This window comes from Thalassophryne amazonica, chromosome 6 (assembly GCF_902500255.1).
Source record: "Thalassophryne amazonica chromosome 6, fThaAma1.1, whole genome shotgun sequence".
Classification (NCBI taxonomy): domain Eukaryota; kingdom Metazoa; phylum Chordata; class Actinopteri; order Batrachoidiformes; family Batrachoididae; genus Thalassophryne; species Thalassophryne amazonica.
In genome coordinates this window covers 108,758,916-108,780,820 of record NC_047108.1, presented here as the reverse complement: position 1 = coordinate 108,780,820, position 21,905 = coordinate 108,758,916, and the positions used below count along the sequence as shown (strand labels likewise).

Genomic DNA, 21,905 nt, shown 5'->3' with positions numbered 1-21,905 from the left:
TCAGTTGTACCTGCGTGGTATCCTGGCCTCTGTCTCTCCAGGGTGTTTCTGGCTCATGTTTTTTCCAGCGTTTCTAACACTCTATCCCATGTTTTAAGTAACTTCATCTCCAGTCAGCTCTTACTCGGCCACCTGGTCCTGGTTCCAAGCACCATTAACTTTGGGGACTCCACAGCAACTTTGTGTCCGGTTGGTGTCTCTCCCTCCCAGTGCCTTGCTTCACGGACTTGTACATTTATCTCATTCCATTCTTGTTCAACAGATTGTTATTCCTTTACAATGAGTTGTTGGCTCCCTGCACATTGAGTCCTAAACTGTTTTCTGGTTTTAACCATGACAGAATTTTCTGGCCACCTAAAGGACTCATCGGAAGCGGACCCGGTCGGGCAGACCATCAGCTCGCAGGGAACGTACTGAACCAACAGCAACAACAGATTTCTACTATGATCAGCCTAATGTCAGCTTTGACCCAACAGGTAGTGCAGTCAGACTGACTGATCACAACACTTTCAACACAGTTAGCGCAAGTCACATCTCCACACACTCCGTCTCAGTCCACAGTGACACCACCGGCTCCACCACCTCCGCCTACAGTCTCTTCTCCTGCTGCCTCGCATGAACCAATCATTTGTCACCCTGAATCCTTTTTGGGAAATGTTAATACTTGTGCCGAGTTTCTTACGCTTTTCTCAACGCCCATCATTGTACTCCACCAATAGTAGTAAGATAGCTTACCTGGTTAATCTCCTGCAAGCGGAAGCGCTGTCCTGGGCCACAGCACTCTGGGAGCAGCGTTCTTCCCTTGTAACCAATTACACCGCTTTTGAATGGAAATTTAGGATGGTGTTCAGCCACCTGATGTGAGGGCATACGACCTCCCGAAGTTTGTCAATTCGTCAGGAGCCTCGCAGTGTGGCAGTGTATTCTGTGGAATTCCGGGTTCTAGCTTCAGGGTCTGGCTGGAACGCTGCTGTACTGTGGAGGGCATTTAAACCTCCTTTTCTCTCAAAAATTCTTGAAAGGGTAGTTGTAAAACAGCTAACTGATCATCTGCAGAGGAATGGTCTATTTGAAGAGTTTCAGTCAGGTTTTAGAATTCATCATAGTACAGAAACAGCATTAGTGAAGGTTACAAATGATCTTCTTATGGCCTCGGACAGTGGACTCATCTCTGTGCTTATTCTGTTAGACCTCAGTGCTGCTTTTGATACTGTTGACCATAAAATTTTATTACAGACATTAGAGCATGCCATAGGTATTAAAGGCACTGCGCTGCGGTGGTTTGAATCATATTTGTCTAATAGATTACAATTTGTTCATGTAAATGGGGAATCTTCTTCACAGACTAAAGTTAATTATGGAGATCCACAAGGTTCTGTGCTAGGACCAATTTTATTCACTTTATACATGCTTCCCTTAGGCAGTATTATTAGACTGTATTGCTTAAATTTTCATTGTTACGCAGATGATACCCAGCTTTATCTATCCATGAAGCCAGAGGACACACACCAATTAGCTAAACTGCAGGATTGTCTTACAGACATAAAGATATGGATGACCTCTAATTTCCTGCTTTTAAACTCAGATAAAACTGAAGTTATTGTACTTGGCCCCACAAATCTTAGAAACATGGTGTCTAACCAGATCCTTACTCTGGATGGCATTACCCTGACCTCTAGTAATACTGTGAGAAATCTTGGAGTCATTTTTGATCAGGATATGTCATTCAAAGCGCATATTAAACAAATATGTAGGACTGCTTTTTTGCATTTACGCAATATCTCTAAAATCAGGTCTTGTCTCAGAGTGATGCTGAAAAACTAATTCATGCATTTATTTCCTCTAGGCTGGACTATTGTAATTCATTATTATCAGGTTGTCCTAAAAGTTCCCTAAAAAGCCTTCAGTTAATTCAAAATGCTGCAGCTAGAGTACTGACGGGGACTAGAAGGAGAGAGCATATCTCACCCATATTGGCCTCTCTTCATTGGCTTCCTGTTAATTCTAGAATAGAATTTAAAATTCTTCTTCTTACTTATAAGGTTTTGAATAATCAGGTCCCATCTTATCTTAGGGACCTCGTAGTACCATATCACCCCAATAGAGCGCTTCGCTCTCAGACTGCAGGCTTACTTGTAGTTCCTAGGGTTTGTAAGAGTAGAATGGGAGGCAGAGCCTTCAGCTTTTCAGGCTCCTCTCCTGTGGAACCAGCTCCCAATTCAGATCAGGGAGACAGACACCCTCTCTACTTTTAAGATTAAGCTTAAAACTTTCCTTTTTGCTAAAGCTTATAGTTAGGGCTGGATCAGGTGACCCTGAAACCATCCCTTAGTTATGCTGCTATAGACGTAGACTGCTGGGGGGTTCCCATGATGCACTGTTTCTTTCTCTTTTGGCTCTGTATGCACCACTCTGCATTTAATCATTAGTGATCGATCTCTGCTCCCCTCCACAGCATGTCTTTTTCCTGGTTCTCTCCCTCAGCCCCAACCAGTCCCAGCAGAAGACTGCTCCTCCCTGAGCCTGGTTCTGCTGGAGGTTTCTTCCTGTTAAAAGGGAGTTTTTCCTTCCCACTGTAGCCAAGTGCTTGCTCACAGGGGGTCGTTTTGACCGTTGGGGTTTTACATAATTATTGTATGGCCTTGCCTTACAATATAAAGCACCTTGGGGCAACTGTTTGTTGTGATTTGGCGCTATATTAAAAAAAAAATTGATTGATTGATTTATAAATGGTTTATCTGATTCACTCAAAGATGAGCTGGCAGTCCAGGATGAACCCACTTCTCTAGATGCACTTATTTCTTTGACTATAAAAATTGATCATCTCCTCAGGGAGATGACAATGAACTGTGTTAACTGACAATGGTTTTCTGAAGTGTTCCTGAGCCCATGCGGTAAGATCCTTTACACAATGATGCCAGTTTTTAATGCAGTGCCACCTGAGGGATTGACGGTCACGGGCATTCATTGTTGGTTTTTGGCCTTGCTGCTTATGTGTCGAAAGTTCTCCAGATTCTTTTGAATGTTCTGATTATATTATGGACTATAGATGATAGAATCCCTAAATTCCTTGCAATTGAACATTGAGAAACAATGTTCTTAAACTATTGGACTATTTTTTCACACAGTTGTTCACAAAGTGGTGATCCTCACCCCATCTTTGCTTGTGAACAGCTGAGCTTTTTGGGGATGCTCCTTTTATACCCAATCATGACATTAACCTGTTTCCAACTGGGTGTTCTTTGAGCATTCATCAACTTTCCCAGTCTTTTGTTGCCCCGTCCCAACTTTTTTGAAATGTGTTGCAGGCATCCATTTCAAAATGAGCAAATATTTGCACAAAAACAATAAAGTTTATCAGTTTGGACATTAAATATCTTGTCTTTGTGGTGTATTCAATTGAATATAGGTTGAAGAGGATTTGCAAATCATTGTATTCTGTTTTTATTTACATTTTACACAACGTCCCAACTTCATTGGAATTGGGGTTGTACTTCAGAAAAAAAATAGTTATATCATAAGCAAATTATTAGGAGACTGCAAACAAAATTCACTCCTGTCAGGGAAAGAAAAGGAGAAGGTTTAAGAGGAGTTAAAGAGGTGAACAGCCCTGTCACTCTCCTCTGTGTCTTGCACTCAGGGCACAGAAGTCGGTACCCTGAGGGGAGCCACTCAGATGCAGTGTGCAGAGCATGTGATGGATCCTACAAAATCTTTTTAGCCAACCTAAGTACTTGCTGCTCATAGATGGTCAAAAGAGATCTGATGGGAAGTCCAATAAGTTTGTAGCCGACTCTGGCTGAGCTCTCTATGATTGATTCCTGTTGTGAAGGCAAATGGAACAAAACCAGAAAGTCAGAGAACGTAACAATACTTTCTATAAAAGAAAAGTAAAACGTTAGCAGGATGTTTTTACTGACTCCAAAGGAATTGAGTTTCCTCAGGAGATACTGCTGCTGATGGCACTTCCTGAGAATCTCCTCTGTATTGAAGGAGAATTTCAGCAGGCTGTTGAAGATGGTGGCCAGGTATTTATACTCCTCCACCAACTCCAGCGGCTTCCCGTGAATGAAAGTGATGGATGCTGCAGCTCTCTGTGTCTGTTAGAAAAAGTCACCAGCATCTCTTTGGTCTTACTCACATTTAGCTCAAGACATGATCTATGGCACCACTCCACAAACTACTGTAGAGTTGCTCCATGCTACTGTGCGGGACCTGAGATGGATCTAAAGGCATCTGGGACAGAACCGTACCATTTATTCAATGTCTTCCCCTGGCGAGTGGTGCAAGTGATGTACTGCTGAAAACCTTTAAGTGATTTCTCAAGGAAGCAGTGATTAAAATCACCCAAAATTAATTTTGGAGAGTCCGGTGAGATGTGTTCCAGCCTGTTTAATGAGCCTGTGATATGTTCAGTGTCCGTGGCTGCATTTGCTCTGGGCTGAATGTAAACCAAAATGATAAAAACTTGAGGAAACTCTCTGGGAAGATAAACAGACGCAGGGAGACAGCCAGGAGTTCAATGTTTACATGTCTCCCTTTTAAGTCTGGCTTCACTTCTGCCCTTCTTCTTACCCCTCCTAGTCGCACCATTTTTATCATGGACCTGGTTCTCTGTGCTGGATATGTTCTTACAAAGTATTTATTTGGGAAAAGTGTCCGTGGGAGGGTTGGAATGAGGTAAGAGTCCGAGCTGCAGCAGAACTTCTCTGGTGTAAATGATTTTGCCATCGGGAATATTGTTCAAATTTGCAACAAACAACAAACAAACTCACAGATAATCCACACCAAACAAAACATCCAGGTAAATACCCGAATATTCATACTGGAAAAAAAAATTTTTTTGAGGAAGAGAGGACGGAATAAATTAATCAGGCCAGGTCCACCAGGTGACAATAAAAAGCTGCGAAAAATGAATATGAAGGAAAAACAGCTCCTCTTCTTGAGCAACGTAACGATTAAAAACAACCACACACGCACAAAAAAGATGGATGAAAATTCATAGAAATATAGACACAAACAAGAAAAACATCTGCTCAACAGGCGAACCGGTCGACCACACGAGCAGTGACCCGGAAGAGATATTTTAGATGATTGCATAACATTTCCTGATTGCATAACTTTCTTAATGGTTTGATTGCGTTAAAATATTTTGGCGTGTGTGTGTGTTTTTCCCATTTGGTTCAAAGCTGTCATCCACTATAACACTGATGATGTGTTGGATCTGGACCTGCAGATCCAGCACATCTTAACACTCTTTGACAAAGGTCTGGTCCTCGCACGGATCACGAACACGTGTGGCTCTTACATTTGAAGGCTTTGGGTGACGTGTCTGTGGTGCTCGGCATCTTAGGGATCAGCATACGCTTTCCAAACACCTGGACGTCAAAGCTTGCATAGTCAAAAGACACCTTGGAGTATTTCTCCAGCTCCTTGGCTAAGTTGGCACGAGGCGTGGTGGTGACGGCGTTGGGCCGGTAGCTGCCGTACTGAGGGATCTCCAGCTGCTTCACAAAACACATGGGCCTAGAAGAAAAGGCGTCATTTGTACTGTTAAAATACCAAAGTTGAAAACAGCAGCTCTCTTCATTCATGCTGCCAAAGAGGTGATGTTTGTCTTTGAAGTCATCTGACTGTGACAAAGTTTTTCTTTCACATCAGATGGTTATTAAAGGGCTCATATGGTGTAAAACTACTTTGATGTTTGAGATTTCATCTTGTTTCAGGCCTGTGTGACATATGTCACAGGTGTTTTTTAAATCATGTTTTTTTTTTTTGACTGTGCGGTGGCTCTCATAATGGTTTACTTTAAAAGTTATGAGCTGTGTATTTTCTCACTAACTGTACGTTAACGGGACCTAACGGATGAAGCTACTGATAGCTGCTAAAAGCCATAACCCCATCAGCATACAAGATTAAATAAGACAAGTTTGACCCGGCGTAACTATCACAGCAGAGACGTCTTAGATGATCCATTAGGACGTTTGTCCCCAACAAGACAAATTATTCCAGGTGTTTGCAATAAAATACCACAAACAAACAGACACAACAACAACAATGAGCAGACGCTGCCACTCAAAGTGGCCACGCCCACAATTACACAAAACTTTGTCTTAAAACATCTGAAACTAAGAAGTTAGAAAAAAAACTTCCCCCTGTACAGCTGTCATGGAGGAGCAAAGTATCTCCAGAGACCAAAACCGCTTTTTGTACCAGGCTGGAAGCAGACCTGCCCCAGGGGGCTCAGGAGGCAGAAAATGAATGAATGAAGATCAAAAGTTGTTGTGGGGAAATGTCCACTGACTTGGAATGTTTGCTTATTTTGGTTATCTGTTGAATCATTCTGATAACTTGACATCAATGGCTGAGCTCATGAAGTGTTTGACCTTTGACTCTGCCCTATGACACGGGTCTCACCTGAGCACTCTGTCGGAGTTGGACGAGGGTTCGCAGGCCGCAGCGGGGACATGGACCTGTTTGTCCTGATGCTTGTTCAGCCGTGTTGCTGCTGCAATGGGACAGCCGGACAGACTGCAGGACAGAGACAAACACGTCCACTGAAGAGACACTGAGCTCAGAGGACTGAAGGTGAAGACGTGAGTTCATGTTAGTCGTGTTAGAAAGACAAACAGTCACCTGGAGTCTCCACGAGAGAGAGAGAGTGTGTGTGTGTCTGAGCATGTGTGAACTTGTTGAACCTGCGATGTGTGTTGCGGTTGCTGTTGACGTGTCCTTGACCTGTGCAGCCTGGAGTCGGACACTTCAGGACATTCTCGTGCATGGCGAGGACTACAGGTGGACACAACCACAGAGACTCACATCACCTTGTCGCTTGTCAACAGTTCGTACCCATTAGAGATGAACTACACACAACAGCAGTTAGTAATCAGAGACGAGCTGACAGACCTGCGTCACATCAGGGCCCTATCTGTACCACCTCTGACTCAAGGCTGTGATGCAGAGTGCACATCAGGGAAACGTGGACAAAGGGGTTGAATTTATCTTCTTCATTACAAATTGGAGGCTTTGGTCACAGCATGAAAAACCATCACACTCATCCATCATCAGCTGTAAGAGCCGAGTGCACTCGGTGTGGACCGAAACTTTTGAAGACAGGCTGAAGTGAGAGGTTTTCTGGTGAGTTAGCACCAGCACACAATCGCTGCTAGGGCTCCCTGAGGTGAAGCAGTGAATCATTAATTCATCCATTAATCTACACAAACAGAGTATCAATGCATCATGAAGCCAGTGCATCGGAGTACTGCACAGGTTAAGGCCACCAAGGCCGTGGACCAGACCTGAGACCAGGTTCATTACAGACCGCCACATTCTCACTTCACCATCCCAGTGGACACACAAATGGTGGAGTTATTTACAGAACACAGGCACAAGGTGTGAACGCGCCTGTGGTAGGAGGAAGACAGAGCTCAAGACATCCAGTCAATCCATAAACCTCAGACCCAAACAGCTTGGACAGGGTGTGATTCTATTTGTGGTAGTAGTGTAGATATACTCTCTGGACTCTGAGACATCACTCCAAAACCACTGATGGACTGATGACATCATCAGAGACTTTGGAGGAAAAACTTTGTACCATGTGTCCATTCACTCGTCTTTATCATCACCTGTTGAAGCACACCGCTGTGGACATGAGCTCTGCTTGGACATGATATTGGCACTTTATGGATGTGGTGAGAAAGGACAAACAAGAGGTTTATGGATGTGGTGAGAAAGGACAAACAGGCTGATTATGTTTTGGTGAAAAGGACAAATAGGACGTTTATGATGTGGTGAGAAAGGACAAACAGGAGGTTTATGGATTTGGTGAGGGAGGACAAACTGGAGGTTTATGGATGAGGTGAGAAAGGACAAACAGGAGGTAATTTTTTTCTGCATCCTGTGCTCGACGCAGAAATTAATGCTGCGTTTACACAACGACGACAAGTCATGAATGCCACGAAGTACACATTCTTGGCCGCTGATCACGAATGTGATTATTCGGGGCAGAGGCGTCAGGTGTCCTCAGGAACTGCTGTAACCTGTTACCACACGTTACGATTAATAGCACGTGATGCTGGAGAATTAGCAGGAACCATTACACACAGTTAAGAATAGTGTTCCGCAGTGTTGCACGCTATAGCGCGTTATTGCGCATAACAACGCATCGTTAAGTTCTGTCACGTTGTGAACGAGGTGAATTGTCTCCACACACACACACCCATATTCATCCAACTGAATTCAGATCGCTCCAGTTTTTTCAGAAGAACTTTGCGACTGCATGCGTAGTTGGCCTCTGTGCCATGGAGTGGCGCAGAGAGGAGGAGGAGGACAGAGCCAGATGTGTGGCTTCATGCGGGTCTCGTCTCATGCATTTTCCCAAACATCAGGCACATGCAGCAGGTGGAACACCTGCAGGAGCGCGCTGAAGAGCACTGAAATTAGTCTTTTAGCCAACTTGGTGTCAGCAGTCAAACTGAATGCGATGCAGCAGGGTTTAATTGTGCGCGTGCTTCTTCCTCTGCCGGACTGAAGGAGGTGCAGAGATGTCTGGCTGCACGTGAGTCTCCTCTTGCTCCCCTGGTTCCTCTGGCTCATACTCATTCTCCCGCTCATCAGTTACAACAGCAGGTGGAACCACCTGCAGTAGCGTCCTGAGGAGCTTCAGCAGGAACTGCGGAACGACATTTGGAGCCAAGTTTAATTGTGCGCACGTGACAGAAAACTGATTCATCGTGGCGCGCAGTGAAATGTGACGCCGTGTTACAAATCCTGTCAAAACTTGACAGTTTCCGTGTCACTTCGTAATAACGCGTGACAGTTTGGGCTCCAAGAGCCATCACAGAAACCATTACGAACATTGTCACATTCTATTAAGGATCACTACTCATCAAGACAGATCAATACGCTCAGTTGCGACCTCCACGACGTGAGCCGAAATGAGGGTGGTGTGTGACATTCGTCGAAGATTTTTTGACAGGCAAAAACATGCTCCACGAATATCAAGAATATCACGCACCAACACGCACTATTCAGAAACCTATTCAGATGCGTTAAGTCACATTAAGAATGTCAGGAATGTGTCAAGAATGACAGAAAAATGACATCTGTAACGCGTCTTGCTTATGTGTAAACGCACCTTAAGTGGTTTCAGCGCAATTCAGGGCAAAGCGACGGTACTTTATGACGATGCCAATTTATGATTCCTGCTGTGTTCCATTGTTCCTGAAGTATTAATCATGCAGGATTGTTTTTTTTTTTTTCCCTGTCTGCATATACAGTAATGGTAAATACCACACTGGCAGAACCATTTATGAACATTAATACACATACGAGGTCTGTCAATAAAGTATAGGTCCTTTAATTTTTTTCAAAAACTATATGGATTTCATTCATATGTTTTTACGTCAGACATGCTTGAACCCTCGTGCGCATGCATGAGTTTTTCCACGCCTGTCGGTGACGTCATTCGCCTGTGAGCACTCCTTGTGGGAGGAGTCGTCCAGCCCCTCCTCGGAATTCCTTTGTCTGAGAAGTTGCTGAGAGACTGGCGCTTTGTTTGATCAAAATTTTTTCTAAACCTGTGAGGCACATCGAAGTGGACACGGTTCGAAAATGAAGCTGGTTTTCGGTGAAAACTTTCACGGCTGATGAGAGATTTTGAGGTGATACTGTCGCTTCAAGGACTTCCCACTGTGCGAGACGTCGCGCAGCGCTCTCAGGCGCCGTCGTCAGCCTGTTTCAAGCTGAAAACCTCCACATTTCAGGCTCTATTGATCCAGGACGTCGTGAGAGAACAGAGAAGATTCAGAAGAAGTCGGTTTCAGCATTTTATCCGGATATTCCACTGTTAAAGGAGATTTTTTTTTTTTTTAATGAAAGACGTGCAGACGGATTGCAGCGTCGGCTCGCAGCCACCGCGACGCTCCGCCACAGGAAAAACACCTCCGTTGGAAGCCTTAAGGACAAGTTGAAACATGTCCAGCTGTTAAACAATTTCTCATATACTCACTCCACTGAAAGCCATCAAAAGCCGCCTGGATTTTACAAATGGTTATCAACACAGAGGTGTTTTTCCTGTGCCGCCGCACCACGCTGGCTGCGTCCCGACGCGCGGACCCGTCCGCACGTCTTTCATTAAAAAAAATCTCCTTTAACAGTGGAATATCCGGATAAAATGCTGAAACCGACTTCTTCTGAAACTTCTCTGTTCTCTCACGACGTCCTGGATCAATAGAGCCTGAAATGTGGAGGTTTTCAGCTTGAAACAGGCTGACGACGGCGCCTCGGAGCGCTGCACGACGTCTCGCTCCCTGGAAAGTCCTTAAAGCGACAGTATCACCTCAAAATCTCTCATCAGCCGTTAAAATTTTCACCGAAAACCGGCTTAATTTTTCGAACCGTGTCCACTTCGATGTGCCTTACAGGTTTAGAAAAAATTTTGATCAAACAAAGCGTCAGTCTCTCAGCAACTTCTCAGACAAAGGAATTCCGACGAGGGGCTGGACGACTCCTCCCACAAGGAGTGCTCACAGGCGAATGATGTCACCGACAGGCGTGGAAAAACTCACGCATGCACACGAGAGTTCAAGCATATCTGACGTAAAAACATATGAATGAATCCATATAGTTTTGAAAAAAATAAAAAGGACCTATACTTTATTGACAGCCCTCGTACGAGGTCTGTTAGGTGCTTTTGCTCCGCCATCAGAAGCTTCAGGAAAGAATTTCGCCGCCACTCCTTTCACGGCCAAATCTTCTGTCACAGTGAATGTGACCGAAAAAGTGCTGATGTCCACCTCTTCCGCAATTTCTCACATAGTCACATGACGGTCCCGTATCACCACAGCGTTCACTTTGGATCATTTTCAGCATGTTGATGGCCGCCTGAGCGTGGCTCGCTCGCCACCATTGTGCGGACGTCTTTAAACTGGTTGTACCGCTCCTTAATCTGTGTGATGCCCATAGGATTGTCACCGAAAGCCGTCTGAATCATCTGAATGGTTTCCACCTGGCTGTCGCCCAGTTTCTGGCAAAATTTGATGCGGGTCGCGCTGCTCCAGTTGTTCCGTCTTTTTCCTTGGAATGAAAAAATGCCGGAGCACACGACACACACCTCACACAAAGGCTGCTTACAAGCAAATGACGCAATTGACAAGCGTGAAAAAATTCACGTTTGCGCAAGAAGGTTCAAGGTTGGCTCATGCAAGCACACGTGATTCAAACTCCATTCAGGTTTTTGAAAAAATAAAAGGTCAGATACTTTTCTAACAGACCTCGTATATGCAATTTATTCTTGCAGGACAGAAGGTAGTAGTGCGTGAGTGAATGTGGTGTGCGTGTATGACCCCCATCCGCCCTTCCCGATCACCCTACAAGATCCTACTCAAAGCCAACTGACAACTTCTATCAGGAGGGACCGACCACCAAAACAACACAAAGACAGACAAAAACGAAAGACAAGTGGTGAAAGCAATAACTGAAGTGAGACACCGAGGAGACGGTGCCCCAACATAAAACATGCCAGAACAAACCACCACACATGAACAAGCAGTGACAGCGACAGTCTGTTGTCTAGTTAATGAGCATTCATTCCTTAATCTAGGACACCAGAGTCTTGATCCCCTTGAGAGCACCCAAAACCAAATTGTGGTGTTGACCAGCCACACCACAGAGACCCAGATCACAGCTATATATCCGATCACTACTGTGGCTGGTTGTTGGCCAAGATAAAGTACAGAACCCTACAAAAGACATGGACCACTCCGGCGCGTCGGAAGCCATACGACCGGCCGCAAGCGACAACGGAAAAGGGCCCAGGACGCAGGGCCCCAGGAGGAACCAGGTGAAAAAGGGAAGCGGAGGGGCACAGGGGCCAGGAAGGGCAGCCACCAGAGCCACCGGGGCAGCACGATGGACCAACAAGGGAGCAGCCCGACAGCGCCGGAACACACCCCCGACCCCCCCCCCAACAGAGGCACGCAGGATTGTTTTTATACCGTGTACACAATGCAGTAAAACGACACACTCAAAAAGAGCACAGTCCTCACTCTTCTCTCACAAATGCGTTTAAATAAAGTCCATAAAAGTCCTGCTCACAGACTGATTGCCAGAGACAGGACATATCCACATCCAGTAAAAAGTCTGAACATCTCCAGTTCACTCACAGATGATTCATTCGTGCACGCACATGTGAACAATTAAAAGAAAAAAAAAAACTAGCTGGCTGCAGTTCCTCACTCTCCCCTCAAACTTTCTCATCTGATTGCCAGAGACAGGACATGTCCACATCAAGTATAACTCCAGACATCTCCACATTTACACACAGACGGTCCGTTCGCACGTGCGCACCACAGCTCACGGTAAAAGGAAGAAGATAAACTATAACAGACTCAGAGCGCAGCCCTGCAGCCCTGCAGCAGAACACATATAGCTAGAAGAGAAATCAGAGTGGTGAGACAGGACAAACAGAAGGTTTATGTTGTGGTGAGACAGGACAAACAGGAGGTTTGTGTTGTGGTGAGAAAGGACAAACAGGAGGTTCATGTTGTGGTGAGAAAGGACAAACAGGAGGTTTATGTTGTGGTGAGAAAGAAACATTTAGTTATGACATTTAGAGACAAATATGTGTCCATTTTGGTTTTCTTGTATCATGGACACTGAAGGTTTGTCCATCTGCACGTGTGTGTACTCACTCTCTGGAGGAATTCGGTCCTTATGAGGACATCCTGATAAACTGCGATGGTGGGGGTACAGCCCAGTCACATGACCAGTCCCATCACAGCCTGGAGTCGGACACTTCTCCTCCTTCTTGTCTGGATACAGGGACAGCAGGAGGAGAAACAGTGGGTCAACAACATCGTGTCCACAAGAAGAGAATGTTTTCAAGTCCCACTGCAAGACACAGCAACAGCAGGTCAGCATGAGAGACTGTGTCCCGCACACCCCCGTCTGGCTGAACAGTCCTGACACAGACTGTGGTCAATGTGTCTGTTCGTGCCCCAGGAGGTCTCACCACAACCACCAAACACACAAAACAAAGCAAAAAAATGTTTGAAACTTTAGTTTATCTTGAAGCTCTTTGGCGCTGAGACAAGTTCAGCAGGAAAAAAAGAGAAAAAGACCAAGGCATTCTAATTTTACAAAAAATATTAAAAGGCCTTCATTTTAAAGGCAATTTCAATCATTCAGTTTCTGCCGCATCTCCGGGTCCAGGTCGCAGTGGCAGCAGACCAAACAGCGCATCCCACACTTCCCTATCCTCGGTCAAGTCCTGCAACTCTTCCCAGGGGATTCTGAAGTGTTCCCAAGCCAGCTGGGAAATGTAATTCCTCCCTGGGTCTTCCCCAGGGGTTCCTCACAGTTGGACATGCTTGCAAGACCTCCCTCGTGAGATGACCAGGGCTTATCCTTACCAGGTGCCTGAACCACCTCAACGGGTTCCTTTCAGTAATATGAAGCAGCGACTCCACTGTGAGTTCCTCCCAGATAGTCAAGCTTCTCTCCCTGTCCAACGGAGGAATCTCATTTCCACCTCTTGTATCCATGATCTTATTCTTTCAGTCATTACCCAAAGTTCCTGACCGTAGGTGAGGATTGGAGCGTAGATCAACTGGTAAATTGAGAGTCTTACCTTCTGGTTCAGGTCCACAATGGTCTGGTACAGCAGATGTAAAACATCAGACGTCACCTCAATCCATCTATTGACCTCCCACTCCAACTTACCCCCAGTCGTGAACAAGGACCCCGTGATACTTAAACTCCTCTACTTGGGGCAGTAACTTTCCAGGTGATTTCATGATGAATAAAACTTTAAAAACATTATTATTATTATTATTATTATTATTATGAGACGTGTTACAAATGGAATTGCCTTTTATGTGAATATTACCAAAGAGAAGAAAGTTAAAAGCATTATTTTTAAAACTAAAATTGTGTTGTCGTACCTTTGCTGTAGGTGCCTGTGCGTCTGGCTGCAGCGACGTTCTCACTGCTCCTGGAGGAGGTGGTGTAGGGCTGGTAGTCCGGAGAGCTCCGCGCCTCCTGGCCGCCCTTCACCTCCTCTGCCTTCAGGGCGATCGCCTGCTCCAGCAGCCCCAGATTCCCTCGAGTCATGTCCCAGTTCTCCGAGTTATCAGTTACCCCGGAGCCCTCTGAGCCATGGTCATGCTCCTGTCCTTCGTCATCTTCCTCCTCTTCCTCCTCCTCTTCTTCTTCTTCATCATCTTCTTCTTCATCATCACCGTCCTCATCATCATCATTATCCTCATCCTCCTCAGACTGAACTTCTATCACGACCGTGGTTGGAGACGTCCTGCTGGAGTCTGGACCCTCCTCTTCCACAACTTCACCTGCTTCCTTTCCCAGACTCTCTTCCTCTTCATCATCTTTCTCCTCCTCGTCCTCCTCCTCTTCCTCAGTCAGGGGAGAGGTTACCTTTTCTTCTCTGAGTGACACCTCTGCTTCAGGTTCCTGAATGTGTGGACTCAAAGTATCAGGAGAGTCAACCTCTTGGTGAACTCTCTCTCCTCCTCCTCATCCTCCTCCTCTTCCTCGCCTTCTCCTTCCCCTCATCTCCCTGCTGCTCCCCTGTTCCTCCTCCTCAGTCTGGTTTAGGGTGGATTCTTTAGCGTGGTGTTTGTAGTCTCCACTGGAATACTGATGGTCAGAGTTGCCCTGATTTATCAGCTGTGTCTGGACCTCCCCTACGTTCCTCTTATCTTCTTCATCCTCCTCGTCTTCTTGTTGTTCTTGTTGTTCCTGTTGTTTTTGTTGTTCCTGTTGTTCTTGTTGTTCTTGCTCAGGTGTTTTGCTGGCCCTGAGGTCTTGTGTTTGTTCTTCAGCCTGCTCTGACGGTCCTTGCACCATGCTGACCTGACCTCCATCTGTCTTCCTCCTCTGGTTCCTCTTGCTGGAGTGGCTCAGGACACCAGATTCTTCTCACAGGTTCCTGTCTCTCACCAGGGTTCTTGTTCTCCAGGTTGATGGTTTCATCACCATCTTCTTGGGCCACAATACAAACAGATGTTTCTGGGTCTTCTGTCCGCACTGTGAAATCAAAGGACAAAAGTTTGATGAGGACATCGAGTGCTCCCCAAAAAGGACCTCACCCCCCACCAACAAATAACTACAACTACCACGACTACAAAAACATCCTAACAAAACAACTCACAGTACAGTAAATCCCCCATCACAAACAACAACAACAACTATAACTACTACTACTACTACTACTACAAAAACATCCTAACAAAACAACTTACAGTGCAGTAACTCCCCCCGTCACAAACAACAACAACAACTACGACTACGAGTACTACTAGTACTAAAGTCCCTTCGGCTGCTCCCTGCACTCGGGGTCGCCACCGCAAATCCAAGGCGGATCTGCATGTTGAATTGGCACAGGTTTTACGCCGGATGCCCTTCCTGACGCAACTCCACATTACATGGAGAAATGTGGCAGGGGTGGGATTTGAACCCGGAGCCTTCTGAACTGAAACCAAGTGCATTAACCACTTGGCCACCACCCTGCACTACTACTACTACTACAAAAAAAAAAAAAAAAAATCCTAACAAAACACCTCACAGTGCAGTAACTCCTTCATCGCAAACAACTACGACTACAACTACTACTACTACAAAAGCATCCTAAGAAAACAACTCACAGTGCAGTAACCCCATCACAAATAACTACGACTACAACTACTACTACTACTACAAAAGCATCCTAACAAAACAACTCAGTGTAGTAACTCCCCCATCACAAACAACAACTACTACTACTACAAAAACATCCCAACAAAACAGCTCACAGTGCAGTAACTCCCCCATCACAAACAACTACGACTACAACTACTACTACTACTACTACTACTACTACTACTACTACAAAAGCATCCTAACAAACAACTCACAGTGCAGCAACTCCCCCATCACAAACAACTACGACTACAACTACTACTACTACTACAAAAACATCCCAACAAAACAGCTCACAGTGCAGTAATTCCCCCATCACAAATAACTACGACTACAACTACTACTACTACTACTACAAAAGCATCCTAACACAACTCACAGTGCAGTAACTCCCCCATCACAAACAACTACGATTACAACTACTACTACTACTACTACTACAAAAGCATCCTAACACAACTCACAGTGCAGTAACTCCCCCATCACAAACAACTACGATTACAACTACTACTACTACTACTACAAAAGCATCCTAACAAAACAACTCACAGTGCAGTAACTCCCCCATCACAAACAACTACTACTACAACTACTACTACTACTACAAAAACATCCCAACAAAACAGCTCACAGTGCAGTAACTCCCTGATCACAAACAACTACGACTACAACTACTACTACTACTACTACAAAAGTATCCTAACAAAACAACTCACAGTGCAGCAACTCCCCCATCACAATCAACAACAACTACTACTACTACTGCTACAAAACATCATAACAAAACTTACAGTGCAGTAACTCCCCCATCACAAACAACAACAACAACTACTACTACTACTACAAAACATCCTAACAAACCAACTCAGTGCAGTAACTCCCACATGACAAACAACAACTACGACAACAGCTACTGGTACTACCACTGCTACTACAACAAAAACATCCTAACAAACCAACTCACAGTGCAGTAACTCCCCCATCACAAACAACTACTACTACTACAACAACAACAACAACTACTACTACTACTACTACAAAAGCATCCAAACAAAACAACTCACAGTGCAGCAACTCCCCCATCACAAACAACAACTACTACAACTACTACTACTACTACTACAACAAAAGCATCCTTACAAAACAACTCACAGTGCAGTAACTCCCCATCACAAACAACAACTACTACAACTACTACTACTACTACTACAACAAAAGCATCCTTACAAAACAACTCACAGTGCAGTAACTCCCCATCACAAACAACAACAACAACTACTACTACTACAAAAGCATCCAAACAAAACAACTCACGGTGCAGCAACTCCCCCATCACAAACAACTACTACTACTACTACTACTACTACTACTACTACTACAAAAGCATCCTAACAAAACAACTCACGGTGCAGCAACTCCCCCATCACAATCAACAACAACAACTACTACTACTACAAAAGCATCCTAACAAAACAACTCACGGTGCAGCAACTCCCCCATCACAAACAACAACAACTACTACTACTACAAAAGCATCCTAACAAAACAACTCACGGTGCAGCAACTCCCCCATCACAAACAACAATTACTACTACTACTACTACTACTACAAAAGCATCCTAACAAAACAACTCACGGTGCAGCAACTCCCCCATCACAATCAACAACAACAACAACTACTACTACTACAAAAGCATCCTAACAAAACAACTCACAGTGCAGCAACTCCCCCATCACAAACAACAACAACTACTACTACTACTACTACTACTACTACAAAACATCCTAACAAAACAACTCACAGTGCAGTAACTCCCCCATCACAAACAACAACAACAACTACTACTACTACTACTACTACTACTACAAAACATCCTAACAAAACAACTCACAGTGCACTAACTCCCCCATCACAAACAACTACTACTACTACTACTACTACTACTACTACTACAAAACATCCTAACAAAACAACTCACAGTGCAGGAACTCCTCCATCACAAACAACTACTACTACTACTACTACTACAAAACATCCTAACAAAACAACTCACAGTGCAGGAACTCCTCCATCACAAACAACTACTACTACTACTACTACTACAAAAGATCCTAACAAACCAACTCACAGTGCAGGAACTCCCAATCAACAACAACTACTACTACTACTACTACTACAAAACATCCTAAAAACCAACTCACAGTGCAGTAACTCCCCCATCACAAACAACTACTACTACTACTACTACTACAAAACATCCTAACAAAACAACTCACAGTGCAGGAACTCCTCCATCACAAACTACTACTACTACTACTACTACTACAAAACATCCTAACAAACCAACTCACAGTGCAGAAACTCCCCCATCACAACAACTACTATTACTACTACGACGACGACAAAAACATCCTAACAAACCAACTCACAGTGCAGAAAATCCCCATCACAAACAACTACGACTACAACTACTACTACTACTACTACTACAAAAACATCCCAACAAAACAGCTCACAGTGCAGTAACTCCCCCATCACAAACAACTATGACTACAACTACTACTACTACTACTACTACTACTACAAAAGCATCCTAACAAAACAACTCACAGTGCAGCAACTCCCCCATCACAACAACTACGACTACAACTACTACTACTACTACAAAAGCATCCTAACAAAACAACTCACAGTGCAGCAACTCCCCCATCACAAACAACTACTACTACTACTACAAAAACATCCCAACAAAACAGCTCACAGTGCAGTAACTCCCCCATCACAAATAACTATGACTACAACTACTACTACTACAAAAAGCATCCTAACACAACTCACAGTGCAGTAACTCCCCCATCACACACAACTATGATTACAACTACTACTACTAACTACTACTACTACAAAAGCATCCTAACAAAACAACTCACAGTGCAGTAACTCCCCCCGTCACAAACACTACGACTACAACTACTACTCTTAAAAAAGCATCATAACAAAACACTCACAGTGCAGTAACTCCCCCATCACAAACAAACAACTACTACTACTACAACTACTACTACTACTACAAAAGCATCCCAACAAAACAGCTCACAGTGCAGTAACTCCCTGATCACAAACAACTACGACTACAACTACTACTACTACTACTACTACTACTACTACAAAAGTATCCTAACAAAACAACTCACAGTGCAGCAACTCCCCATCACAATCAACAACAACTACAACTACTACTACTACTACTACAAAAGCATCCTTACAAAACAACTCACAGTGCAGTAACTCCCCATCACAAACAACAACTACTACTACAACTACTACTACTACTACAAAAGCATCCTTACAAAACAACTCACAGTGCAGCAACTCCCCCATCACAATCAACAACAACAACAACTACTACTACTACTACTACAAAAACATCCTAACAAAACAACTCACAGTGCAGTAACCCCCACACAAACAACAACAACTACTACTACTACTACAAAACATCCTAACAAAACAACTCACAGTGCAGTAACCCCCCCATCACAAACAACAACAACAACTACTACTACTACAAAAGCATCCAAACAAAACAACTTACGGTGCAGCAACTCCCCATCACAAACAACAACAACTACTACTACTACTACTACTACTACTACAAAAGCATCCTAACAAAACAACTCACAGTGCAGCAACTCCCCCATCACAATCAACAACAACAACTACTACTACTACAAAAGCATCCTAACAAAACAACTCACGGTGCAGCAACTCCCCCATCACAAACAACAACTACTACTACTACTACTACACTACTACAAAGCATCCTAACAAACAATCACGGTGCAGCCAACTCCATCACAATCAACAACAACAACAACTACTACTACTACAAAAGCATCCTAACAAAACAACTCACAGTGCAGCAACTCTCCCCCATCACAAACAACAAACAACTACTACTACTACTACTACTACTACAAAACATCCTAACAAACAACAACTACTACTACTACTACTACTACTACAAAACATCCTAACAAAACAACTCACAGTGCAGTAACTCCCCCATCACAAACAACAACTACTACTACTACTACTACTACAAAACATCCTAACAAAACAACTCAGTGCAGTAACTCCCCCATCACAAACAACAACAACTACTACTACTACTACTACAACTACTACTACAAAACATCCTAACAAAACAACTCACAGTGCAGTAACTCCCCCATCACAAACAACAACTACTACTACTACTACTACTACTACAAAACATCCTAACAAAACAACTCACAGTGCAGTAACTCCCCCATCACAAAACAACAACTACTACTACTATTACTACTACAAAACATCCTAACAAAACAACTCACAGTGCAGGAACTCCCCCATCACAAACAACTACTACTACTACTACTACTACAAAACATCCTAACAAAACAACTCACAGTGCAGTAACTCCCCCATCACAAACAACAACTACTACTACTACAACTACTACTACAAAACATCCTAACAAAACACCTCCACAGTGCAGTAACCCCCATCACAAACAACAATTACTACTACTACTACTACTACTACAAAAACATCCTAACAAAACAACTCACAGTGCAGTATCTCCCCCATCACAAACAACAACAACAACTACTATTCCTACTACTATTACTACTACTACTACTACAAAAACATCCTAACAAAACAACTCACAGTGCAGTAACTCCTCCATCACAAACAACTACTACTACTACAAAACATCCTAACAAACCAACTCACAGTGCAGAAACTCCCCCATCACAAACAACTACTATTACTACTACGACGACGACAAACATCCTAACAAACCAACTCACAGTGCAGAAACTCCCCCATCACAAACAACTACTATTACTAACTACACGACGACAAAAACATCCTAACAAAACAACTCACAGTGCAGTAACTCCCCCATCACAAACACAACAACTACTACTACTACTACTACAAAACATCCTAACAAAACAACTCACAGTGCAGTAAATCCCCCATCACAAACAACAACAACAACGACTATAACTACTACTACTACTACTACTACTACAAAAACATCCTAACAAAACAACTCACAGTGCAGTTATACTCCCCCATCACAAACAACAACGACTATAACTATTACTACTACTACTACTACTACAAAAACATCCTAACAAAACAACTCAGTGCAGTAACTCCCACATCACAAACTACTACTACTACTACAACAACTACTACTACTACTACTACAAAAGCCTCCAAACAAAACAACTCACAGTGCAGCAACTCCCCCATCACAAACAACAACTACTACTACAACTACTACTACTACTACAAAAGCATCCTAACAAAACAACTCACAGTGCAGCAACTCCCCCATCACAATCAACAACAACTACAACAACTACTACTACTACTACTACTACTACAAAAGCATCCTAACAAAACAACTCACAGTGCAGCAACTCCCCCATCACAAACAACAACTACTACTACTACTACTACACTACTACTACTACTACTACTACAAAACATCCTAACAAACAACTCACAGTGCAGTAAATCCCCATCACAAACAACAACGACTATAACTACTACTACTACTACTACTACTACTACTACAAAAACATCCTAACAAAACAACTCACAGTGTAGTAAATCCCCCATCACAAACAACAACTACTACTACTACAAAAACATCCTAACAAAACAACTCACAGTGTAGTAAATCCCCCATCACAAACAACAACTACTACTACTACTACTACAAAAACATCCTAACAAAACAACTCACAGTGTAGTAAATCCCCCATCACAAACAACAACAATAACAACTACTACTACTACTACAAAAACATCCTAACAAAACAACTTACAGTGCAGTAACTCCCCCCGTCACAAACAACAACTACGACTACGAGTACTACTACTAGTACTAAAGTCCCTTCGGCTGCTCCCTTGTTTGCACTCGGGGTCGCCACAGCAAATCTAAGGCGGATCTGCATGTTGAATTGGCACAGGTTTTACGCCGGATGCCCTTCCTGACGTAACTCCACATTACATGGAGAAATGTGGCAGGGGTGGGATTTGAACCCGGAGCCTTCTGAACTGAAACCAAGTGCATTAACCACTTGGCCACCACCCTGCACTACTACTACTACTACTACTACTACTACAAAAAAAAAAAAAAAAA

At 43.7% G+C, this 21,905-nt stretch overlaps 1 protein-coding gene across 2 annotated transcripts in view; it reads right to left on the bottom strand.

The window, feature by feature from the left end:
• LOC117512881 (myelin transcription factor 1-like) overlaps positions 1–14,256 on the bottom strand; it is a 152,801-nt gene extending 138,545 nt beyond the window's left edge. For both annotated transcript variants that reach the window (XM_034173119.1, XM_034173118.1), the window contains exons 1-5: positions 13,944–14,256; positions 12,693–12,812; positions 6,699–6,789; positions 6,418–6,531; positions 5,309–5,526 (exon numbers count right to left, since the gene is read on the bottom strand). In XM_034173119.1, coding sequence (XP_034029010.1) covers positions 5,309–5,526; positions 6,418–6,531; positions 6,699–6,789; positions 12,693–12,812; positions 13,944–14,112 — 712 coding nt within the window. In that variant the 5' untranslated portion in view covers positions 14,113–14,256. The remainder of the gene's footprint in view (positions 1–5,308; positions 5,527–6,417; positions 6,532–6,698; positions 6,790–12,692; positions 12,813–13,943) is intronic.
• Between the last annotated feature and the right edge of the window lie 7,649 nt (positions 14,257–21,905).